At 44.4% G+C, this 26,585-nt stretch overlaps 2 protein-coding genes across 3 annotated transcripts in view; one reads left to right on the top strand and one right to left on the bottom strand.

The window, feature by feature from the left end:
• C2HXorf38 (chromosome 2 CXorf38 homolog) overlaps positions 1 to 26,585 on the bottom strand; it is a 76,781-nt gene that overhangs the window by 30,122 nt on the left and 20,074 nt on the right. The window contains exon 1 of one of the 2 annotated variants that reach the window (XM_056558893.1): positions 4,135 to 4,350. The exons of the other annotated variant lie outside the window; for it this stretch is intronic. Within the exon in view, the coding sequence (XP_056414868.1) occupies positions 4,135 to 4,332 (198 nt within the window). The 5' untranslated portion in view covers positions 4,333 to 4,350. Of the gene's footprint in view, positions 1 to 4,134; positions 4,351 to 26,585 lie in introns of those variants that run through there. 2 annotated transcript variants of the gene reach the window in all.
• DYNLT3 (dynein light chain Tctex-type 3) overlaps positions 4,560 to 26,585 on the top strand; it is a 46,835-nt gene continuing 24,809 nt past the window's right edge. Inside the window, exons 1-2 of the mRNA XM_056558895.1 lie at positions 4,560 to 4,725; positions 15,758 to 15,799. Of these exons, the coding sequence (XP_056414870.1) occupies positions 4,702 to 4,725; positions 15,758 to 15,799 (66 nt within the window). The 5' untranslated portion in view covers positions 4,560 to 4,701. The remainder of the gene's footprint in view (positions 4,726 to 15,757; positions 15,800 to 26,585) is intronic.

The following is a 26,585-nucleotide window of genomic DNA, read 5'->3' as shown; positions in this document are numbered from 1 at the left end:
AAGCGACTGATTTAAGTTATTTTTTCCAAAGGGTGTGCAACCAAATATTAAGTTAAGGGTGCCAATAATTTTGGAGTTTGGTGTGACATTATGTCCAATTTGTTTTTTTCCTCCCTTTTTTGGTTTAGTTCCAATACACACAAAGGGAATAAACATGTGTATAGCAAAACATGTGTTACTGCAATCCTTTTCTGTCAGAAATATTTCATTTTCAAGAAAAATCTCAGGGGTGCCAACATTTACGGCCATGACTGTATTTGCTTATAGGCATGTTTATAATAGCTGATCTATAAGTTATAATAGATCACCTATCATAAACAGATATGCCATTCAGGAGCATGGAAAAGTTAGGTGACAATTTCTCACTTAGCTTTTCCAATCTTCTGAATGGCATTCAGCTTATAGGCATATATGTTTATAACAGCTGATCTTTTATAAGCAGATATGCCATTCGGGGGTTTGGAAAAGCTAGGTGAGAAATTGTTGCCAAGCATTTGCATGCTCCCTAATGGCATATCTGCTTATAGACATGCTTATAACAGCTAATCTATTATATTTTATCACTTATAATAAATCGGCTATTATAAACAGATGTTTATAAGCAGATATGCCATTCAGAAGCATGAAAAAGCTAGGCAACAATTTTTCACCTAGCTTTTCCAAGCCCCTGAATGGCATACCTGTTTATAATAGCTGATCTATTATAAGTCATAATAGATCAGCTATTATAAACAGCTTTGTCATTCAGGAGCATGGAAAAGTTAGATGAGAAATCCCTTATCCATGTTCCTGAATGGCATGTTAATAATAGCTGAGCCATGCTGACTAACGTCTCAAGGAAGTGTTCATCAGGATCCTATGTCACAGAAGCGGCTCCCCTCAGGACTCACCGCCGGCAGCACCGCACCTCTCTCTATGATTCCCCTATGTAATAATTCAAAATTCTGCATGCGGCAGCAGAATCGCATTTTGCTGCACTGGAGGGCCCAGGGGAGGAGTCTGTATGTGAAGACGTACAGCAGCAGCGGCGCTGTACTCACATGTGAGTGACTGACCTGTCACCTAGGTCCGGCTGGGAGATCTCTCCAGCAGCACTGGCCCTTTAATGACTTGCTCCTAAGATCTGTGTTCAGGGGAGCAGGATGGGCGGCCTATGAGGGGCTGGCACCGGGCAGCCTATGCAGGCCGCTGGGCCTATTTTGATATAGGGGCCTGGAGCTCCATCGGCCCCTACTTTAATCCGGCCCTGATGAAAGGGCAGCGGGCCCTCTTACACCCTGGGCCCCCGTGCAGCTGAACCAGCTGGAAAGGTGATATGTCCACCCCTGTGACCCTCAGTGAGCAGTCTTGAGTGGGGGCCGTCCTGCTGCACATCACAAAGAGGGTGCATAATTACTATATAGGAGCACAGAGAGGGCCTAATACTATATAAAGCACAAGGGTCATAAAAGAATTATCCAGCTGGAAGGTTTAGGTTTTTTTCGAAGCATGCCCATTCTACTTTAAAAAAAATCAACCGTTACTTATATCCAGCCTGCTCAGTGTCTCCATTGTCCCGCTCAGGTCCCTGGTTGATGATGCTTGGACCCAGAATGTCACACTGCCCTACAGTGATTGGATAAGCGGCAGTATGACACTCTGGGCATAAATAAAGGTTAATACTTTTAAAAAAAATACCCCTTGTGCCTGATGACCCCTTTAACTACTGTATAGAGCACTATTACAGCGTGAGGGAATATTGTTAGAAAGTTTGTACAGTATGGAGATAAACATAGTGCTGAAGCGAGGAGCCTAAAATGTGTGTTTGGCAGATTCTGTGATGACAAGACTTGGCCGGAAGACGTCTTCATGATGCGCAGGACTAAAAAGTGAACGACTCGAAACAAAGATGACGTCACCTGTGGATCACTTAGAGTAGACAAGGTGATAATATTGCTCCTTGTATACTGGTAATATTAGTATTATTGGTCTCACTATACAGGATTTGGTCAGTAACAGCATACTGACAATATATACGGTGATAATATACTGGCATTAGTGATAATATTGATCTCAGTATACAGGATTTGGACAGTATATATAATTATTTATTTATTTATTTACTTACACCTTCTAAGAGAGGTTTATCCAAACCTGTCCAGAGGAAAAGTCGCTGAGTTGCCCATAGCCGGTGGCTGTGGGGCTGGTTTGCAATTATTTCCAGGACTGGTTTTTATCCCCAGTCCGGCCCTGGATATTATCCTATTGGGACATATATACTGCTAAAGCAACCTTATGGGAACCTATCTATAGGGGTGGACTAATTAGTGAATTTTTCCAGACCCAAATATAGATAAAAAGGACAGAGGAACAGAAATTGTAGCAACTTGACAGAACAGCACGCTTACATGTACAGTGGGGATCAAAAGTTTGGGCACCCCAGGTAAAAATTTGTATTAATGTGCATAAAGAAGCCAAGGAAATATGGAAAAATGTCCAAAAGGCATCAAATTACAGATTAGACATTCTTATAATATGTCAACAAAAGTTAGATTTTATTTCCATCATTTACACTTTCAAAATAACAGAAAACAAAAAAAATGGCTTCTGCAAACGTTTGGGCACCCTGCAGAATTTATAGCATGCACTGCCCCCTTTGCAAAGCTGAGACCTGCCAGTGTCATGGATTATTCTCAAACATCATCTGGGAAGACCAGGTGATGTCAATCTCAAAGATTTTAAATGCCCAGACTCATCTGACCTTGCCCCAACAATCAGCACCATGGGTTCTTCTAAGCAGTTGTCTAGAAATCTGAAACTGAAATAGTTGACACTCACAAAGCTGGAGAAGGCTATAAGAAGATAGCAAAACATTTTCAGATGTCAATATCCTCTGTTCGAAATGTAATTAAGAAATGGCAGTCATCAGGAACAGTGGAAGTTAAAGCAAGATCTGGAAGACCAAGAAAAAATATCAGACAGAACAGCTTGCAGTATTGTGTGAAAAACAATTCAAAACCCACGTTTGACTGCACAATCCTTCCAGAAAGATCTGGCAGACACTGGAGTTGTGGTACACTATTCCACTATAAAGAGATTCTTGTACAAATATGGTCTTCATGGAAGAGTCATCAGAAGAAAACCTCTTCTACGTCCTCACCACAAAATTCAGCGTTTGAACTTTGCAAATGAACATATAGACAAGCCTGATGCATTTTGGAAACAAGTTCTGTGGACCGATGAGGTTAAAATGGAACTTTTTGGCTGGAATGAGGAAAGGTACGTTTGGAGAAGTAGGGGAACAGAATTTAATGAAAAGAACCTCTGTCCAACTGTTAAGCATGGGGTGGATCAATCATGCTTTGGGGTTGTATTGCAGCCAGTGGCACAGGGAACATCTCACGAGTAGAAGAAAAAATGGATTCAATAAAATTTCAGCAAATTTTGGATGCTACCTTGATGCCATCTGTGAAAAAGCTGAAGTTAAAGAGAGGATGGCTTCTACAAATGGATAATTATTCTAAACACACCTCGAAATCCACAGGGGATTACATCAAGAGGCGTAAACTGAAGGTTTTGCCATGGCCTTCACAATCTCCTGATCTCAATATAATTGAAAATGTATGGATAGACCTTAAAAGAACAGTGTGTGACAGACAGCCCAGAAATCTCAAAATCAAAGAACTGGAAGACTTATGTAAGGAAGAATGAACAAAGATACCTCAAACAAGAATTGAAAGACTCTTGGCTGGCTACAAAAAGTGTTTACAAGCTGTGATACTTGCCAAAGGGGCAGTACAAGATATTAACGCTGCAGGGTGCCCAAAATTTTTGCAGATGCCATTTTTTTGTTTTCTGTTATTTTGAAAATGTAAATGATGGAAATAAAATCTAACTTTTGTTGACATATTATAAGAATGTTTAATCTGTAATTTGATGCCTTTTGGAGATTTTTCCATCTTTCCTTGGCTTCTTTATGCACATTAATACTAATTTTTTACCTGGGGTGCCCAAACTTTTGATCCCCACTGTACAGGTGAGGTGGAATATATCCAGGGCTGTTTGTCATCACAGCTGAAATTATTATAGTTTTTCTACTCCATTAGCTCGCTAGGGGGCGTTGTCAGCTCCGCAGCGCTGTCCTCCAGCACGTACCTGCTTCCTTGCTGCCCTGCACTGACATCTCTTCTTCGGTCTGGGCGCAGTGATCCTGTCGCTCAGCTCCCAGTGGAAGTCCAGCATCTTCCCGCCTATGTATCCCTTCAGGCGGTCCTGCAGCAGCAGCAGGCACTGCCCAGCCTTCAGCCAGTTCATGTACTCCCCGCAGTTCATCCTGGTCGCCAGCAGTGCCATGGCTCCGGGCACCCTCAGCCTGCTGCTCTAAATGATTCCGGTGCTGACTCCTCCCCGGTCTCCCTGCTACTAAATAGTGAACGAGGAAATGAAACTTATTTCAGCGTGTAAGGATGCATTTTGGCCACCAGGTGGTAGCAGCGTCACCCCTTTGCCTGTAATATCTCCATCCAGTGACTGCAGCTCGCTGCCCGGCTCCTCCTCCATAGAGTGACAGCAGCACAATAATACAGGAAGCCGGGGAATGTCCTGCCGTGTGTACGGAGGGGAGCCTGCTGTAGAGAGGGACCTGCTGTACAGAGGGACCTGCTGAAGAGAGGGACCTGCTGAAGAACAACCATCTGCCACCTGCACCCCGGCCTGAGCACCATGGAGGAGCAGCACAAGGCAGAGGTACTGGGCACTGGCACTACAGGGTACTGTGGTGGGATCAGAGCAGCTGGGGACCACAGTGCAGGACTAATCGGCTTCTTCTAGCACTCAATCGTTTTGTAATATATACAAACCCACCACACAAAGTGAGGGAACACTAATGTATCCAGGTAAGAAGCTGTCACAAGAATCAATCTGCATTCATGTGAATGTATCTTCTATAAGGGGTTGAAAAGAAAAAAGTTTACTTTCAGAACAGCTGGAGAGCCACAAGTTTGGGAACACTTCTGTACAGTATAGACCAGTGGTCTCCAACCTGCGGACCTCCAGATGTTGCAAAACTACAACTCCCAGCATGCCCGGACAGCCGTTGGCTGTCCGGGCATGCTGGGAGTTGTAGTTTTGCAACATCTGGAGGTCCGCAGGTTGGAGACCACTGGTATAGACTGCTGCCTTCATAGTGGATTTGATCATACATTTGAATGTCTGCATTGCCCCAGATGCTTTCATCTCTTTCGCGACCAGTGTGCCTTCAGCTGTTGCAAAACCACAACCCCCAGAATGCCTGAACAGCCTTTGGCATTAAAGGAGAACTCCGGAATATAAAAATTGTTGCCCATACTGCCGGCAGTAAAAAAATAAAGATGTACATACCTTCCTCCGCTCCCCCGGGTCCTCCGGTAACCGTCTCCGGTCTCCGCCGCGATCCTCTTCCTGGTTGCCGGTGGTCGGAGAATTATACTGCGCTCAGCCAATCACCAGCCGCAGCGAAGTCCCGACTCGGCCGGCGATAGGCTGAGCGGCAGTGTGAGAACGCTTCAGGACACAAAAGTCTTCACTACACTGGCGCCTGCTGCCGGGGCCGAAAACGTCACACTGCCGCTCAGCCTATCGCCAGCCGAGTCAGGACTTCACTGCGGCTGTTGATTGGCTGAGCGCAGTAAGACTCTCAGACCACCGGCAACCAGGAAGAGGATCGTGGCGGAGACCGGAGGCCCCGGGGGAGCAGAGGAAGGTATGTACATCTTTATTTTTTTGCTGACGGCAGTATGGGGGGCCAATTTTTATATTCCGGAGTTCTCCTTTAAATGGTCAACTGGTCTTGCTGACTTTTCACTAATGTGTATAGGGGGTCATAAAGGAGAACTCTGGTGGGAGTTTTTTTTTAATCTACTTACCTCCAGCGCTCCCATGGTGCCTCCGGTGTCCTCTGATGTGATCGATTTCCTGAGCTACAGCGTGACTATCATCTTCAGAGACACTCATGCCCAATGTGTCATACTGCAGCTCAGCAAGTCACTGGGCACAGCGATGTCCCACATTGGTCGGGGATACGCCAAGCAGCAGTGTGATGTAATGGGCCAAGGCCCGGCCTTTTTCATGGTGCCGGGCTTGTTACATCACTTCCCCTCAGTGTATGACCATCCGAGGCAGGACATCGATGCGGCCGGCGATAAGCTCAGCGCAGTGTGACGTGTCAGGCCCCAGAATGCGGAAGAAGACCGGGGCCAAAGGACAGGAGACCGATATCGGTGGCAGTAGGGGAGCAGCAGGAGGTAAGTTAAAGTTTATTTATTTTTTGTTGTTGCAGCACAGGCAGAATAGAAAAATAGCTTTGGATAATCCCTTTAAAAACTGCAACAGGGAGGGGTTACTCTAGGCACTAAACTGCTGTTGCTCCTAATAATAATACTAATAAGCCTACAGACTATAGGTAAAAAGGAGGGAGATCACATTCAGGAGGCAGCACAGTGTGCATACAGTAGTAGCTTTATAGATGGTGAGAGATGAGAGGGAAGCCTTGATTTACCTTTATTTTACAATGTGGATACTCTGCTGCTAGAAACCGAATTCCCCTAACAGGCAGTTGACAACAGTTTCCATGTAAGGGAGTAATGCAAGACTTAAGGGTTTCCTGCGATAAGGAGTCATGGGGGAAGTTGTTTGAAATGACGGTGACCATTGAAATGCACTACAATACACTTTCATGGCATTGTTCTTCATTTTCGTTGTTTTTTTTTTTTTTTATCATTGTGTTTTTTATTTATTTATTTATTTATTTTTTGTAGATTTGGTGTTTTTTTCATTCAGTTTGTGACTTTATTCTCCCATAATGCATACAATACATCTAGTATGGCCTAGGTTCCACAGAGCAGCTCCTGACTGAGCAGCGCCTCCACGCAGGAAGCACCCACCCAGCCTGACACTGGTTGTAGAGGGGGTCTGCCTTGGCCAGTGATTGGGTAAGTGGGTGCTTCCTGCATGGGAAAAGAAAGCAGGAGGAACTGCTCAGTTGATAGCAGGCTCTTTATAACAGAAGTGATGGGGGATTGAGGCATGTAAGTAAAATGGTTTTCTTAGCCCATCCTAAACCTTTAAACCTTTGTTTAGCCCACCTCCAAACCTTTGTTTTTTATGAATATTTTTTTAATTTAAAAAAAACAACAACTGGGATTTATCAACAACTTGTACAATGGGTAAAAAAAAACCTCTGTTATTTATCCTTCAGCCACACGTAAAACCACTAAACTATCCAGGAATTAAGTCCAATTAAGGGTAGATAAGTGATAACTATGGTGCCACCTTCATTCAGCATTTATGTGACATAGTCAAAGAAATAAATGAGACAAGACGGACATGATCAGTCCTTAGTAAAGCCATGCTGGGGTCATCAAGTTGTTAGTTTTCAGGTGGTCAATCCTCTTTTTCAAAAGAGTTTTCATAATTCCATCACAAATACAAACTACGACAGTAGATACCAGCTTCTTATCTACTACCCTTCTTGGGGATGGGTACAATATTGGCCATTCACCAGTCATCAAGAGCATAACATGTTAGGAGGGACTAGTTAAAAAATCAGTCAGGGGTGCAGCAGTCTAAGCTTGGGGTTCTTTAAAGGTTCATTCCATCTTTAGACATCTTATCCCCTCGAACTCCATGCCAGCCCCCTCCCTCGATCTCCATGCCGGCACCCTGGGGTTGGACACCCCACAATCTCCGGGTAGGCACCCTGGCGTTCTGAACACTTATGTTCAGAACGCCAGCTTCTGGCAGCTGTGATCATGACATCACGCCACACCCCCACCAATTCATATCTAGAAGCCAGAAGCTGGCATTCTAAACATAAATATTCAGAACGCCAGGGTGCCTACCCGGAGATTGCCGGGGTCTCTGTGGTTGGACACCCCCCCCCACGATCAGACATTTTATACCCTATCCTTTGAATAGGGTATAAGATGTCTAGGGGCCGAGTATCCCTTTAAGGACTCTGGGGTGGACACCATCTGGATCCATTGCCATATTTAATGGTAAAAGTTTACGTTCACGTAAAACATCAGCCTCTGAAAATAACAGAGCTAAACTCTTACAACTAGAGGTAATGAAATGTCCAAGCATATATTTTTAAAAGTTACCTTTCAAAAATACTGAACAAAAGAAACTATTCTAATCGTCAATGACCACCTTTATAACCATTGATATTACCTGCAGCTACATTGTCTCGGCTTTTTAAAAACTCACTGAATGAAGATCAGTCATTTAGCTGGAGTGGGCTAACTGACTACTACAGTGGAGATCAAAAGTTTGGGCACCCCAGGTAAAAATTTGTATTAATGTGCATAAAGAAGCCAAGGAAAGATGGAAAAATCTCCAAAAGGCATAAAATTACAGATTAGACATTCTTATAATATGTCAACAAAAGTAAGATTTTATTTCCATCATTTACACTTTTAAAATTAAAGAAAACAAAAAAAATGGCATCTGCAAAAGTTTGGGCACCCTGCAGAATTTATAGCATGCACCTCCCCCTTTGCAAAGCTGAGACCTGCCAGTGTCATGGATTGTACTCAATCATCATCTGGGAAGACCAGGTGATGTCTATCTCAAAGGTTTTAAATGCCCAGACTCATCTGACCTTGCCCAACAATCAGCACCATGGGTTCTTCTAAGCAGTTGTCTAGAAATCTGAAACTGAAATAGTTGACGCTCACAAAGCTGGAGAAGGCTATAAGTAGATAGCAAAACGTTTTCAGATGTCAATATCCTCTGTTCAGAATGTAATTAAGAAATGGCAGTCATCAGGAACAGTGGAAGTTAAAGCAAGATCTAGAAGACCAAGAAAAATATCAGACAGAACAGCTTGCAGGATTGTAAGGAAAACTATTCAAAACCCACATTTGACTGCACAATCCCTCCAGAAATATCTGGAAGACACTGGAGTTGTGGTACACTATTTTACTATAAAGAGATACTTGTACAAATATGGTCTTCATGGAAAAGTCATCAGAAGAAAACCTCTTCTACGTCCTCACCACGAAAATCGGCGTTTGAACTTTGCAAATGAACATATAGACAAGCCTGATGCATTTTGGAAACAAGTTCTGTGGACCAACGATGGTTAAAATTGAACTTTTTGGCCGGAATGAGCAAAGGTACGTTTGGAGAAGAAGGGGAACAGAATTTAATGAAAAGAACCTCTGTCCAACTGTTAAGCATGGGGGTGGATCAATCATGCTTTGGGGTTGTATTGCAGCCAGTGGCACAGGGAACATCTCACGAGTAGAAGGAAAAATGGATTCAATAAAGTTTCAGCAAATTTTGGATGCTAACTTGATGCCATCTGTGAAAAAAGCTGAAGTTAAAGAGAGGATGGCTTCTACAAATTGATAATGATCCTAAACACACCTCAAAATACACGGGGGATTACATCAAGAGGCGTAAACTGAAGGTTTTGCAATGGCCTTCACAATCTCCTGACCTCAACATAATTTAAAATATATGGATAGACCTTAAAAGAGCAGTGCGTGACAGATCTCAAAGAACTGGAAGACTTTTGTAAGGAAAAGTGGGCAAAGATACCTCAAACAAGAATTGAAAGACTCTTGGCTGGCTACAAAAAGTGTTTACAAGCTGTAATACTTGCCAAAGGGGGCAGTACAAGATATTAACTCTGCAGGGTGCCCAAACTTTTGCAGACGACATTTTTTTCTTTTGTATTATTTTGAAAGAGTAAATGATGGAAATAAAATCTAACTTTTGTTGACATATAAAAATGTCTAATCTATAATTTGATGCCTTTTGGAGATTTTTCCATCTTTCCTTGGCTTCTTTATGCACATTAATACAATTTTTTATCGAGGGTGCCCAAACTTTTGATCCCCACTGTAAAGTTAGAAGATCATCTCTGGGTTATTTAAGCTTCAATCAACAAACTCCACACTGCTACACCTGTGTAGTTCTACTGCCATAGGCCAGAATTGTACTTGACCACAATATAACATTTTCTCTGCTGAAATATGTACCTCGGTGAGTTCAGCATTTAAAGGAGATCTGCAGCCATAGACACTTATATCCCCTATCCGCAGGATCTCCTGTACGGGGCCCTGGCTCTCCCATGCAGGTGGTGTGTCGGCCGCAGCATGACCCAGTGGCCAACACTCCCCTCCATCTATCTCTATGGGAGAGGCGGAGATGCAGATTCGTGCATCCTCACCTCTTCCATAGAGCTGTATGGAGGGGAAGTGTCGTCGACCTCAGTGAGGACAACGACATGCGCATTAGCCACACAGAGCCGCGGTAATGCCGAGTCCTCGTACAGGAGATCGCGAGGGGTCCCAGCGGTAAGACCCCCACGATCAGACACTTATCCCCTATCGTGTGTTTATAAAGTCTTTTGTATGTATATATGTAATATGTTTATACCGTTGTCTACTTTCCAATGCATTTCTTACTGTACTGTTGTGTAGGGCTGGGCGGTATGGCCAAATATGTGTATCGCAGTATTTTTGAAACTTATGGCGGTTCCACGGTATATAACGGTATTCCCCCCCCCCTCCCAAAATGAATTATTAGCCCAGCGCTGCGCTGTCCCCATCGGGGTACTACACCCGCAAGCGCTGCCCTCCTTGTCCTCCTGTTTGTTGCGGCCGCCGCCACTGACACTCTATAGCTGTATCCCTATGCCTGGGCTGCAAAAGTTAAACAAAAATAAACTTTAACGCATGTTCCTACGTTGGCCTTACGTTCTTCCTGGGGACGTGAACGTCGAACAGCCCTCAGCCTATCACCGGCCTCAGCGATGTTCTGCCTCGGCCGGTGATAGGCTGAGTCCACTGTCATGTAAGAAGCTGGCTGATTGGCTGACGGCTTTCCGACGTTCCATTCCCTAGGAAGCTGATCCGGACCGACGGGGAAGATGAGTTTATTTTGTTTACTTTTGCAGCCCGGGCATAGGGATACAGTATAGAGCAGTGGTCTTCAATCTGTGGAACTTCAGATGTTGCAAAACTACTACTCCCAGCATGCTGGGAGTTGCAGTTTTGCAACATCTGGAGGTTGAAGACCACTAGTATAGAGTGTCAGCGCCGGCGGCCGCAACAAACAGGAGGATGAGGAGGGCAGCGCTTTTGGGTGATATGTGAGTAGTACCCCGATGGGGACAGCGCAGCGCTGGGCTAATAATTAATTGGGGGGGCAGGACAGCGCTCGCGGGTCACATATGATTAGTTCCCCGATGGTCAAGCGCTGGGCTGATAATTCATTCATTCCCGAGGGGGAACCGGTATTGCGGTATGGGTTAAAATTCATATCGTGCAGCATAAAAATTTCGGTATTCGGTATGAACCTGTATACTGCCCAGCCCTACTGTTGTGGGACTAAGAATATTTTACCCAAGTAATCTTAAAATAAATGCTTTGTTTGCTCCAGGGATCCTGCATGACCATCATGTGAAAATACTTGCAAATGATAAAGGTCTCAGTCTTTTTACTGGGAAAATATTTTTAGTTGGCAAATTACATGGCAAATGCATTTGTATCCTCACCCAGACCCACTACAATACTGTTTCTCATTCAGGCTCCTTTACATTTGCATATTATCTCCTGGATACAGTGGAACGATACACACAGACATTTATTTCCATCAATATATAGAATTCTCCGAATGCCTTATTTTTGACTGTATTCTCCACTTATAATGATGCAGAGTTATTTTATTCTTAAACAATATTCAAAAGAATGTTTACCTATTAAATAACTAGACAACTTTCTCCTCTCAGTCCAAAATTAGCAAAAATTCAATATACAGTCCTGGAATAGTGCAGATGTGCTGGAGGGTTCCCAAGACCCTGGACTATGATGTCAACACTTTTTTTTCCAAAGTAGAAGTTTATTAGATTTTTCAATAAACAATACAAACCAATCAGAACAATGTCATCTTTTTATTCTATTATTAATGTACCGTATATACTCGAGTATAAGCCGACCCGAATATAAGCCGAGGCCCCAATTTCACCCCAAAAACCCAGGAAAAGTTATTGACTCGACTATAAGCCTAGGGTGGCAAATACATCATCCCCCCATGTCATCATCCAGACCTCCGTCATTAACACCCCGTCATCATCACCCTATCATCATCACCCTGTCATCATCACCCTGTCATCATCCCCTTCGTCATCATCCCCCCCCCCCCCTTCATTATCACCGCCTGTCAATCCCTTCATCAGTGGCCTTCAACCTGCGGACCTCCAGATGTTACAAAACTATAACTCCCAGCATGCTGGGAGTTGTAGTTTTGAAACATCTGGAGCTTCGCAGGTTGAAGACCACTGCGGCCTTCGTCATCATCCAGACTCCCCCTTTAGTTTTCTACTCACCTCCCCTCGATGGGAAGGAAAGGTGAGCTGGTCCGGGCCATCTATGCTGCAGGGACCATCCGGTGGGGAGGGTTAGTCGTTCCGGGCTGTCCATCTTCACCTGGAGGCCCTCTTCTCCGGGCCTGCCCTGGACTAGTGACATTGCCTTGACGATGACACACAGGGACATTCATGCGCAGGGACATCACGGACGTCTGCTACGCACGGACATCCCTGTGCGTCGTCGTCAAGGCAATGTCACTAGTCCGGGGGCGGCCCGGAGCGGAGAAGAAGGCCTCACAATTAAGATGGACAGCCCAGGACGACTAATCCTCCCCACCGGACGGTCCCTGCAGCATAGATGGCCCGGACCAGCTCAACCTTCCTTCCCACTGAGGGGAGTTGAGAAGAAAACTAATGGGGGGTCTGGATGATGACGAAGGCCGCAGTGGTCTTCAACCTGCGGACCTCCAGATGTTTCAAAACTGCAACTCCCAGCATGCCTGGACAGCCGATGGCTGTCCAGGCATGCTGGGAGTTGTAGTTTTGCAACATCTGGAGGTCCACAGATTGAAGACCACTGAGAAGGAATTGACAGGCTGAGAGTTCACTCGAGTATAAACCGAGGGAGGCGTTTTCAGCACAAAAAATCGTGCTGAAAAACTTTACTTATACTCGAGTATATACGGTATACCTGGCCAGACTTTTGCATTAGCCGTCCTGGTCTGTGCAGATAGGGCCTGACAGGCCTCTGGATCTCTAATACACCATATATACTCTTATAGACATTGATTTACATAGTAAGTTACCCAAAGGGGATCTGTATTTGACTCCCCTGCAAATATTTTTCCAGCTGTATTGTAACTTTATTTTAGTTTGGACTCTGAAATGCCTTTCATGTAAACAGATTTCTGATGAAGAATCCTGGGCCATCATTTTATAATCCGATTATAATCTACCTGTTTTACACACTAATTTCAGATATTTTGCTGTTTTCATGGTTTAGACTTCATAGTTTGGCAAGCTTAAATGGGCACTGTCATGAAGTAAAAAAATTGATATGTTGTAGTACTTAAGTACTACAACATATCTCTAATATACTTTAATTAAAAAAAGTGATTTTAAACAAGTTTAAAATCACTTTTAAATTCGGCCACTAGGGGTCGCCCTCCTAGTGGCCGAATGCATTCAGCAGTGACGTCACTACTGGATTTCGACTCATTTCAGCCTGGCAATGAGTCGAAATCCAGGCACTGCTGTGCTCGCTCCCGCCTGTCAATCAAACAGGCGAGAGCAAGCACACTGATAACTGGGGCTACGCGCATTGGCCAGCTCCACTGGCCTCGCGCGCGGCCCCGCCCGCCCCCGTTACCCTGTCCGGAGGCAGCGCTCGCACTCATTGCTGCGCTGATCCTCCGGATGGGTAAGTTATTTAGAATAGCTACCATTATTGTAATCCGTCCCGGGTCTCGGCAGTATTATCGTGCACGGCAGGCCGGCGATGCTCCTCTACTCCTCCTCCCTGGATAGCACATGCACAGGTAAACAGGGAGGAGGAGACCCCGGAGCTGCCTGCCGTGCTATTGGCAGATCATCTATGCGCGCTCCCGACAGGAGCGCTGCATAGACGATCTGAGGGCGGAAGCAAGCGCCCAGCAAGGCATCAGTGACGTTGCGCTTGCTGGGACGCGCTGCTTCCTGCCCTGCTTTATAGAGCAGATTTAGAAGCACTAAATCTGCTCTATTAAAGCGATTTAATTTTTTTTTAAGCCAGGTAGGGGGTTAGGGCTAGATTACTAATAGGTAGGGACAGATTATATTATATATTACTTGGTGGGAGCTACACTTTAAAGATAATCTGTCAGCTGTATTTGCTGCTAAGAACTTTTGGAAAGCTGTGAGGATATAAATAAATACTGTACCTTTCCTGGAGCTGATAGCGGTTGCCAGACTAATAAAATCAACTTTTTATTTTCTGGCCAAGTGTCAAAGAGGCGGAGCTGAGGTGCTCAAGTGCCACAACCTGCCATACCTGCCCACCCTCTTTTTGATTGATGTAGAGGCCTCTACATGTCAGTCAAGAAGGGGCTGGAAGATGTGGGTAGACGTGCCAGGTTGTGGCACTTGAGCACCTTAGTGCAGCCTTCTTGACACTTGGCTGAGAAATAAAAAGGTAATTTTGTAAGTTTGGCAGCCATCATCAGCTTTAGAAAATGTACAGTTTTCTTTTATAACCCAACCGCAACCCAATGGTGTTTGCCCCTCTTAGCATCAAATACAACTGATAGATTATCTTTAAAGGGGTACTCCAGTGGAAAAAAAAATTCTTTAAATAAGCAGGTTCCAGAAATTTAAACAGTTTTGTAAATTACTTCTATTTAAAAATCTCAAAGGGGTATTCCAGGAAAAAAAACTTTTTTTTATATATCAACTGGCTCCAGAAAGTTAAACAGATTTGTAAATGACTTCTATTAAAAAAATCTTAATCCTTTCAGTACTTATGAGCTTCTGAAGTTAAGGTTGTTCTTTTCTGTCTAAGTGCTCTCTGATGACACGTGTCTCGGGAAACGCCCAGTTTAGAAGATGATTGCTATGGGGGTTTGCTTCTAAACTGGGCATTTCCCGAGACACGTGTCATCAGAGAGCACTTAGACAGAAAAGAACAACCTTAACTTCAGAAGCTCATAAGTACTGAAAGGATTAACATTTTTTTAATATAAGTAATTTACAAATCTGTTTAACTTTCTGGAGCCAGTTGTCATATAAAAAAAAAAGTGTTTTCCTAGATAACCCCGTTAACCCTTCCAGTACTTATTATCTGCTGTAAACTCCAGAGGAAGTTCTTTTCTTTTTGAATTTCTGTTCTGTCTGACTTTGCTGACACCTCTGTCCATGTCGGGAACTGTCCAGAGTAGGAGCAAATCCCCACAGCAAACCTATTCTTCTCTGGACAGTTCCCAACATGGCCAGAGGTGTCAGCAGAGAGCACTGTGGTCAGACAGAAAATAAATTCACAAGGAAAATAATTTCCTCTGTAGTATAAAGCAGCTGATAAGTACTGGAAGGATTAACATTTTTAAATAGAATTAATTTATAGATCTGTTTAACTTTCTGGCACGAGTTGATTTAAAAAAAATAAATAAAAAAAAAGAGTACCCCTTTTAAGTTAATCTTAATAACTTGGGCCCCTGATTACGTTGGTTTGGTGTGTTACATTTTTACAGTAAGACACAACGCTCTATCTGAGCACGACATTCTGTGCGATTCTTAATGTCAAAGGTGACAGAACTGCCGCCATAGGCTCAAAATAGCAGTGTGAACTTACCTTTAATAGTGTTTTTGTGGGAAATACATATGCACTTGTACTCGAGAACCTCATCACAGTGTCATCTAACTGTTTTCTTACTTTTTGTTTTATTCCAGAGCACTTTCAGTGGAGATGAAGCAAGCAATATTGTTAAAGAGGTGAATCTGTTCTACATGCATTGTACATTGTGTAAATTATAATATAGAATTCATCAATATTTTATTAGAAAAATCACAGACTTTATACTCTAACATTATACTCTCAAAGGCCATGTTCAGAGGTGGACAATCTGTTGTTGATTTGCAGCGCTAAATCCACACGTACAATCCACAAGACACTACAAAATGTCGCTTGTGGATTTGCCATAAATGTTTGCTGTAGGGCCGCAACAAATGATTAATTGCACAATCATTTTGTTGTTGATAACTGAATAGATAAATCAGGGGAAAACGGCAAAAAAAAAAAGTTTTTTGTTTTTTTGGGCTTTACTTAAAGGGTACCTCTCATCAAAAAAACTTTTGATGTATTATAGATTAATGTATGCAGAATAACTTTACAATTGCATGTTATTAAAAAATATGCTTCTTTCTATTTAATTTTCCACTTTGAAGAAATGACCACTAGGGGTCTCCCTACCAGTCCTGGCAGCAAGCATTTCAGACTCATGCTGGAGTCCTAAACACTACGAGCTGCCAGTCTGCTTTGTTCACAAAGGAGAACACTCAGAGCTGCCAAGCCTGCTTTGTTCACAGCCTGTTTTTATACGGTTTTTACTTTGCACATGCGCATTTGCATCCTAAAGTCTCCACCCAACACCCCTCCCATTAAAAATGGACAAAATTTTCAAAAGCGTATGGGTTTTTTTAGGAATAAAAACGTACGGAACTGTATGCACTTTTATAAACAGTATACAGTTTAAAAACGCATACGGGTTACTTTTTCCGATACTTTTACATCTGTTTTTTTGCCATACGGTTTTCTTTAGAAAAACGGATGGAAAACAGTATGGCAAAAACGTGATGGGAACCCAGTCTAACTCGTTTTTTGCTCAACAACGAATCAGAGCTCGATTAATCGATGATGGGTTTCGTCGACAACGAATTAGATTTTCGATTTTTATTGTTAATATAAAATTTGTTGCAGCCCTAGTTCTGTGTGTGTGTAAGTGCACCTAAAGTATCCTTTTCTTTTTTTTTGCTGATAAATACCAGTCAGTAGATTACTAGATATACAGTATCTCTGTATCCACAAGGAATTATTTCCTGCATATAAAAATGAATTTTTTGGAACCTTTTTGCCCCATGATAGAGCAATATTATCTATCAAGCAAACAAGTACTAATGTAGAGACTGAACATAGGTAGCTTAAGTATAGTAAAGGTAGATGTCTCAAGGATACTTCATTTATTCTCTTTCCTGGGCATCCAATTCCTTCTAGTCTTCTCTGTTACTCCGGTGAAATTGTTTTTTTTTTTAAATCAAGTTACACAGATTTGTAAATTACTTCTATTTAAAAAATCTTAATCCTTCCAGTACATATTGGCTGCTGTATGCTCCACAGGAAGTTTTCTTTTTGAATTTCTTTTCTTTCTGGCCACAGTGCTATCTGCTGACACCTCTGTCCATGTCAGGAACTGTCCAGAGCAGGAGCAAATCCCCATAGCAAACCTATCCTCCTCTGGACAGTTCCTGATACGGACAGAGGTGTCAGCAGAGAGCACTGTGGTCCGACAGAAAATAAATTCAAAAGGAAAAGAACTTCCTCTGTAGTATACAGCAGCTGATAAGTACTGGAAGGATTAAGAATTTTAAATAGAAGTAATTTACAAATCTTGTTTAACTTTCTGGCACCAGTTGATTCTAAAAAAAATAAATAATAATAATTTTCCACCGGAGTACCTCTTTAATGCAGCTGTTCAGGATCAAGATATATGTTTGAGATCATGCAGAACAGCTTTGTCACAGCCTCTGCCCTAATCTTCAACCATGGATTTTATAGTGTATTATAATTAATGTTCCTTTTAATATTATTACAGTTGATACAGTATGTGGATACTTATTAGCCAGGATTTAGATTCCGGCCCACATGATAACGCTTTTGTATTACAAGGCTTTGTGTAAAAAATGTGGCATAAGTGTAAAGCAATGTTTCTCTTCAAAGCCCTGGGATAGGGAAGTATTTGTTGGCCAATTGTTTCCTGATCCCTTGGCATTATTTCAGTTTCAGTGAACTTAGAACACAGAGATTACAAATAAACCACAAATCAGCAAACAAGGGGTTTATCGGGGTACATATCCAAGGGTAAAAAGCCAGAGTATCCAGAAATCACAAGTCAGAGCAAAGGGACAACCTGGAGCCCAAGAAGAATCACAGGCTTTGAGAGAGTCTGTGCCCATCCTAAAGTTTACCTCTCATTTATAAATATTTTTGACGTCACAGAGACATGGATACATTTTTGATCAGTTGGGGTTTCAGTGCTGAGATCCCTTCTGATCTTTACACCGAGTAAAGAAAAGCACGCTCTCAGCTTCACAGGGCAACCCTAAAGATGATAACTTTTGACATGTCTCTTTAACTTGTAAATAGTTTTCGAGAATGACGGGAACACTTTAAATTTGGAATCCTGGTGCTCAATCGAACATGTCCCTTATCTAGGATTGGCCAACCAGCCCTGCTGGAGGACATAACAACATTAAAAACTTTCTCTTGGCACTGTTGTACAGTGAAAGCTGCCAGGAGAGAGATGATTCAGGGAGAATGCAAACAGGTTTGTATTTAATACTTTAAGACTAGGGATGAGTGAATCAAATCTGACAAATCCAATTTGTTATGAATTTCAGGAAAATTTAGATTTTCTGCTAATATCGCCCCGATTCAATTGCGTAAATCGCTTCATTAAACTCCATTTAGTGCGGTCCAGGCTCCAGGGCATCTAAAATGGCAGATCCACATGTGATGACGTGGAGCAAGGAATCCTGCGAAGGCGGAAACAAGGGTCGGCGGGATAACCCTTAAACACATGCAGCATGCAGCCTATCAGCAGCCAGCCACCCCTGTGATGTAACAGCCCTATATAATCAGCAGCCATCTTGCGGCCACTCACATCAGCATTCTATTGCAGAGAGAGAGAGGGACAGAGACCAGTGTGTTGCACAGAAAAGCTTTTTTACAGCAGTGATTCACCTCAAGCCCAAATCCAGCCTAGAAGCACTGACAGGGAAGGGAGTGAGATTGAGAGAAAGTGCACTTTTGGGTGTATTACAGCAGTGATTCACCTCAAGCCCAAATCCAGCCTAGAAGCACTGATAGGGAAGGGAGTGAGATTGAGAGAGAGAGTGCAATATTGGGTGTAGTACACAGCGACTGTGTGCTGCAGCACTGGTGTGTACAACAACTGAAAAGCTAATAGTAGCCAGCCAGTTAGGGTGAGCAGAGCACTAAAAGCTTATTGTCCTCTATTATGTGCGTACATCTAAATGGTGTATCATTTTGTTCCTCTTAAAATCTCAAGGGCCTAGTTACTGTGAAAGGCCAGCCAAAAGTGCACACCTGCTGGTGTTGTAGACATATACTGTTTTAAGCGTAGGGGAGAGCATTGAACTCCCCTCATAAGTGTATACCACATATGTACATCTAGGTTGTGTACCATTTTGTTCCTGTTAAAGTCTTAAGGGCCTAGATATTGTGAATTACACACCTAGTGGAGCGTAGTGGAGCGTGTTGTACTCCCCTCATATACACACTAAGTATGTCAGGCAGGGAAGTGCCCGGACGTGCACAGAGGAGTAGCAGAGGCCTAAATTCATCAGGCAGAGGTCGCAGCAGACTAGAGGCAAGTTGCAGCAGGAGTCGCAGCGAGAGGGCTGAGCTCCCTGTATCAGCTAACGGTCGTGTCTCGACCAGCAACCCATCTTCCATCATCGATTGGTTAAAACTGTCATCCACTTCATCACAAGTGACATCTGACACCCCCAGTCAACAGTCGGTGGGTTCCTCAGACACAACCCTCAGTTGGCATGGCCCTGGAGCAGTCCCTGTCCTCCCATTGCCTCTGTCCTATGCTGTTCCCTCCCCCACAGAAGAATTGTATGCTGTAGGTTCAGCTCCACTATTCACTGAGGACGATCTAATAGAGGACAGTCAGCAGCTACTGCCCAGCCAAGAAGTGGAGGAGACATCTGCCGCTTCCTCTGCTAGGTGGGCAAGTAGTGATGAGGAGAGTGGCATGGGAGTTGGTGTTGCGAGCATTCAGGGTCCTGAAGCAGACACTGTTGAGGAACCTGAGGAGCACATCAGTGATGTGCAGACGCAACTCGATGATGATGAAGCCGATTGCACTTGGGAGACGGGTGCAGAAGGGACTTCATCATCATCAGGAGAAGAGGTTGGCAGGTTGCCTGTGAGGCAGCAGCTGAGCCAGCAAGGTGGTAGCATGGTTGGCAGTCAGCATGGTGGCAGAAGTGGAAAGTCTGGAGCCAAACGTGCCCGAGGTAAACCACCTACTTGGTGGCAGCCTACCTTCCCGGGAAGTAGTGGAACAGGGGTTCCCGGAGTCGGTAGCAGTAGCAGTCAATCAGTGCAGACTGTTGGTGGGAAAATCAGCTACTCGGCGGTGTGGCAGCTATTCATCAAGCATCCGGAGGAGGTTAACATAGCCACATGCAAGATGTTTTGGCAGAACGTGAAACATGGCCAGGGTCCCAATGTTGGCACCACGGCCCTGCGTCAACATATGAACCGTCACCATAAAGCGGCTTGGGAGAACGGTGGCTCCAATGTGGTTGTCCAGCCTGCGGCATCACCCATTGGCATACTGCTCCCTGTTTCAGCCAGCCAAGGCTCCACCACCTCAGCCGAAGGGAGCTGTCATACCCATCTTCTGTCGCTCCAGATGCTCTTGCTCCTCCTACTTGGAGTCAGTCATTCCGCCAGCAATCCATCGGCGAAGCCATGTCCAAGAGACAACAGTATTCCCCCACTCATCTAATGGCGCAGAAGCTGAATGTGCTCCTGTCCAAAGTTGCTGGTGCTACAGTCCCTCCCTTTTCAAGTGGTGGACTCTGCACATTTCAGAGAACTGATGGCTTGTGCCTAGCTGAGGTGAAGAGTCCCAAGCTGTCATTTCTTTGCAAAGAAGGCAGTACCAACCCTGCACAATTTTGTGGAACAGAAGGTGGGCCAGTCCTATAGCCTGTCGGTGTGTACCAAAGGAAGCCTGCGCTGCGACAAGGAAGCCTGAGCTTTGCGCCCTGCATAGCACACGTGTTTAATCTGGTTGTCAAGCGGTTTCTGAAGTGTTCCCCCTATCTGCAAGACATCCTAACAATGGGAAGGAAACTTTGCATGCACTTTGGCCATTCGTACACCGCAAAGCGCACCCTCCTTGAGCTGCAGCATCAGAACGGTATCCCCCAACATTGTCTGATTTGCGATGTATCCACACGTTGGAATTCCACCCTCCATATTTTGGACCGATTATATGAACAGAGAAAAGCCATCACCGATTTCTTGATGATCCAAGCGGATAGGGGGACTCCCCTTTGTAACTTCAATGTCAACCAGTGGCAGCTCATATGTGACACCTGTCATTTGCCTAGGCCCTTTGAAGAAGCCACCTTATTAGTCAGTCGCCAGGATTATGGGATGAACAACGTCATTCCACCGCTTCATTTACTACAACACGTGTTGGAAGCAATGGCTGGTCAGGGCACTGGAGACGTGGCATCTACATCTCACGACCACATGAGCCCTGTGGGGGCTGAACTGGAGGAGGAGGGGGAGGGGCACAGTTTAGGTTTTGTGAGATGGGCGGATTTTCTAGTCATCTGACAGGAGAGGAGGAGCAGGAGCAGCCAGAGAAGCTAGAGGGTTATGAGGGAGACGAGGCAGAGGACCCAGACACAGCATGGCAGTAGGCAGTGGAGATGGAGGCAGGGAGTCCCTCAAAGTCACTTGCACAAATGGCACGATGCATGCTCACTTGCTTGCGTAGTGACTGCCGAATTGTCACTATTCGGCAGCGGGATGACTTCTGGCTCTCCACCTTATTGGACCCTTGCTACTGGCACAAAATGGGGGCCTTTTTTTACACCCACTGACCTACTACAGAGACATCCTATGTAGTCAGTTGGCCGATGCCTATCTGCGCCATCGTCCGTCCTCTCGCAGGTCTGACTCGGGGGGGCCCTCTGCGCTCACCTTCCACTGCCATGGCTGCTGGAGAGGGGTGGGGTGGCAGGCGCAGTACCAGCTTCATTAGCAACAGCCTGAGTCTACAGTCGCTGATGAGTAGCTTTCTTCACCTGCATAGTGAAGCAACTCATCAGTAGCAGGTAGATCTGGAGCAGGACCTGAACCAGCAGGTGGTGGCATACCTTGACATGACCATGCCAACACACCTTGAAGATCCGCTGGACTTCTGGGTAGCCAAACTTGATTTGTGACCGCAACTAGCAGAGTTTGCCCTGGAAAAGCTGTCCTGCCCAGTTAATAGTGTGCCATCAGTGCGGGTGTTTAGTGTGGCAGGGACCATAGGAACCCCAAGGAGAACTCGTCTGTCCACGAAAAATGTAGAGGGACTGACCTTTGTGAAGATGAATCAGGCATGGATCAGCCAGGATTTCCACCCACCAATGCCTGATGCATGAGAGTAAATTGACAATGGTGCCACACCAACACTTTGCAAATATGGATAGTTAAGGTGCTGCTCCCCAGTTACAGACATTCCTCCACATAAGACCACAAGTAAGTTTTGTGGATATGCATCAACTAAAACTTAACTTTTCTAAGGATAAAATATATGTACCCAATTTTTTTTCAAAATCGAACAAAAGCAAAGGTGTGCAAAAAAACACCATATGCCACCTACACCACCAAGTATTGATGTGATGCAAAGACCTCTAAAAGGTGGAAGGGAACAACGTATGGTCCATTGTAACTGGTGGGGGTAAAAAATACTCTCGCATTATTAATTCCCTTCTTGGCCCCACACAGGAACCTCTCCCTATTTCCACCTGCAAGAACTGCCATTTCACAGGGTTTTTAGGTGGAAATAGGGAGAGTTTCCTTTGTGGGCCACCCTTTTTAGGCGAGTAACACTTACCAAGAAGGGAATTAATAGGGCGAGAGTAGGGCCTTTACAGGGGAAGTTTTTACCCTCACCTGCTACAGTGGACAATACGTTGTTCCCTTCCACCTTTTCGAAGAAAGTTTTACTAGTCTTAAAAAGGGTGGCCCCACACAGGAACCTCTCCCTATTTCCACCTAAAAACCCTGGGAAATGGCAGTGTTTGCAGCTGGAAATAGGGAGAGGTTCCTATGTGGGGCCACCCTTTTTAGGGCAAGTAACACTTGCAAAGAAGGGAATTAATAATGCAAGAGTAGGGCGTTACAGGGGAAGTTTTTACCCCCATGGGTTACAATGAACCATACGTTGTTCCCTTCCACCTTTTAGAGGTCTGTGCATCACATCAATACTTGGTGGTGTAGGCGACACATGGTGTTTTTTGCACACCTTTCCTTTCATTTGATTTAAAAAAAAACTTTGGGTACATATATTTTTTCCTAAACATATTATTAAAAGTTAACTTTTACGTAATGCATATCCTCAATACTTACTTGTGCACACTAAAACTTTTACAAAAGAGATCGTTTTCTTCTGCCTAACTGCTCAGCTACTATTCTGATCCTGCCACCTGCCTGATGCCACACATCTGATGCCAAGTTCTCCTTTTTTCACCCACTTTCGACACCGGGTACTGGTATTGCCACCCACTGCCCCACTATGTCACCGGGTCACTTTCAGGACTCCTGATGCTGCTGATGCCACCTCCCGGCTGTCTCATTCTGCCACCATATGTTCTCATGCTGATGCCAGCTCCAGGCTGTCTCATTCTGCCACCATATGTTCTAATGCTGCTGCCACCTTCAGGCTGTCTCCTTCTGCAACTATATGGTCTCCTCATGCTTCCGCCACCTCAAGGCTGTGTCATTCAGCCACTATATGGTCTCCTCATGATGGCGCCAACTCCAGGCTGTGTCATTCAGTCACTATATGGTCTCCTCATTATTCCGTCAATTACAGGCTGTGTCATTCAGCCACTATATGGTCTCCTCTTGCTGCTGCCAACTCCAGGCTGTGCCATTCAGCCACTATATGGTCTCCTCATGATTTCGCCAACTCCAAGCTGTGCCATTCAGCTACTATATGGTCTTCTCATGCTGCCGCCACCTCCAGGCTGTGTCATTCAGCCACTATATGGTCTCCTCATGCTGCCGCCACCTCCACGACGTGTCATTCAGGCACTATATGGTCTTCTCATGCTGCCGCCACTTCCACGCTGTGTCATTCAGCCACTATATGGTATCCTCATGCTAATGCCACATCCAGGCTCTGTCATTGTGCCGCTCTGCGACAGTGATTCTAATAGAGACACCTCTAATCTGCATGTTATACTGAATAACAGTATTATTTCACTAACCCAGTACATACCCTATGCGTGTTATATCAAGGCAAATTGTTCTACACCTCTATTGAGGCTCTCTGTAGGCCAGAAATAGCCGTTTTAAATACAGATTCGCCATGAATAAATTCGGACCAAACCAAATTTTTTCCGAAAATTTGGCAATTTTTCAAAAATTTGCTCATCTCTATTTAAGACTACGCAGAATACGCCAGATTCATCACATTGTCTGTTTGATAAATTTGCCACAACTTTAAACAAACTTGTCCACTTATTAGTTGTCTTAATTTGCAACAGATTTTTGCATGGCCCCTTTCTACCAGGTCACATCCCTAGATGAATGAGGCACAAAAGTGATGAAAAAAAACAATAAATACAAGTTTTTTTTTTATGCCACTTTTTTAGTAGTTGATTTACACCGAAGTGTTCTTTTTATATCCTTGAGATACAAAACTTATTAGGGAAGAAATAGTGATGGGTGAAAGGCTAGGTCCTACTTTTTTGCCTATTACCGTATTTTTCGCCCTATAGGACGCATCGGCGTATAAGACGCACCCAATTTATAGGTGCAAAATCTAAAAAAATTTAGATTTTGAACCCAATAGTGGTCTTCAACCTGCGGACCTCCAGATGTTGCAAAACTACAACTCCCAGCATGCCCGGACAGCCGTTGGCTGCCCGGGCATGCTGGGAGTTGTAGTTTAGCAACATCTGGAGGTCCGCAGATTGAAGACCACTGCATAGGAGGTAATACTCACGTGTCCCCGCCGCTCCGGACCCGTCACCGCTGCCCTGGATGTCGCTCCATCACTGTCGCCGCGTCCCCGTCGCTCCGGAACGTCTCTGCTGCCGGCAGGGTATCCTCGCTCTCCGTCGCCGCTATCACGTCGTTACGCACGCCGGCGCACGTACGCGACGACGTGATGACGAGGAAGGAGAGCTCCGGCCATACAGGGGATGCCTGAACGGAGAAGACACCGAGGAGGCAGGTAAGGTCCCTCCCGTTGTCCTGTAAGCACTAACCCGGCTATTCAGTTGGGCTGTTCGGGACCGGTGAAATCGCGTGAAATCGCGGCGGTCCCGAACAGCCCGAACCGGGTTAGTGTCACTTTCCCTTCAGACGCGGCGGTCAGCTTTGATCGCCGCATCTGAAGGGTTAATACAGGGCATCACTGCGATCGGTGATGTCCTGTATTAGCCGCGGGTCCCGGCCATTGATGGCCGCAGGGACCGCCGCGATAGGGGTGTATTCGCCGTATAAGATGCACCGACTTTTTCCCCCCAGTTTTGGGGAAGAAAAAGTGCGTCTTATTCGGCGAAAAATACGGTATATACTATTCTCAAGTAGTATTACATGGTCATTTGATGGTGTATGAAGTTTGGTTCAGCACTTAAAGCCAGTTGGTGAAATTGGCTGTTATATCATATATAGGGTGACAGAAGCATGTTGTTGGGTATCAGACAGATATTCTGCAGGCAGGGATAAAGGGGGAGATCTATCAAAACCTGTCCAGAGGAAAAGTTGTTGAGTTGCCCATAGCAACCAATCAGATCGCTTCTTTCATTTTTCTGAGGCCTTTTCAAAAATAAAAGATACAATCTGATTGGTTGCTATGGGCAACTCAGCAACTTTTCCTCTGGACAGGTTTTGATAAATCTCCCATAAAAGTACATTCTTATCTTAACTTATTACTGTTGTGCAGCATTACTACAGGGATATGTAAATGTTGGGTAGTATACACACAAGCCTTTAACCATGTATTTAACCATGTAGAGTATTAATGGTAATGGAAATTATACAAATGACTATACCCTTATGCATTGTGTCTTGGGACTTGAAAATGGTCTGTACAGCTTTTACTAGATTATGACTGGGATACATTAGTCTTTACAAATATTCTCCTAGGAAATAAAACATAAGTTAGATTTAAATGACTTAAGCCTTGGCTTCTGCTGTTTAATATAGTGTATACATACATTATAGATGCCTTCTGCTTACATAACATTTCCACCTGATATCAAAATATCATTCATATTTACACAGATCAGCCTTAACATTAAAACTACCCGCCTAACAATGTGCAGCACTGTCCTCTCAAGGCATGAGCTTCATCCTTGTCATGTCACTCAGATCCTTACTTTTTCCTTCTTCTAGCACATCAACTTTGAGAACTGAGCATTCACTTGCTGCCTAATATATCCCACCCTGTTGCAGGTGCCATCACCACCAGGGAATCAAGGTTATTCACTTAACGGGGTTATCCACCAGACAGTAATGGACAGGCTTAGGAAGGATCTGTGCTTGTCTTGGTGCTAATTGGCTGTGTTGTGAGTCCACCATAACATTGCTGCTTTCTTATTGTGAAATGGCTATTTATTGTTGGATTTCCCTTCCTCCAAATACAAGTCCCAGGATCCCTTAGTTGTAAGTGTGAGGTCACTTTTTTCCCTCCCACCCATCAGTCACCCCACCCATTGCAGT

The sequence above is a fragment of the Hyla sarda genome, chromosome 2 (genome assembly GCF_029499605.1).
Source record: "Hyla sarda isolate aHylSar1 chromosome 2, aHylSar1.hap1, whole genome shotgun sequence".
In the NCBI taxonomy this organism is placed as follows: domain Eukaryota; kingdom Metazoa; phylum Chordata; class Amphibia; order Anura; family Hylidae; genus Hyla; species Hyla sarda.
The sequence above is the reverse complement of the archived record's forward strand: the minus strand, read 5'-3'. Positions and strand labels throughout refer to the sequence as shown.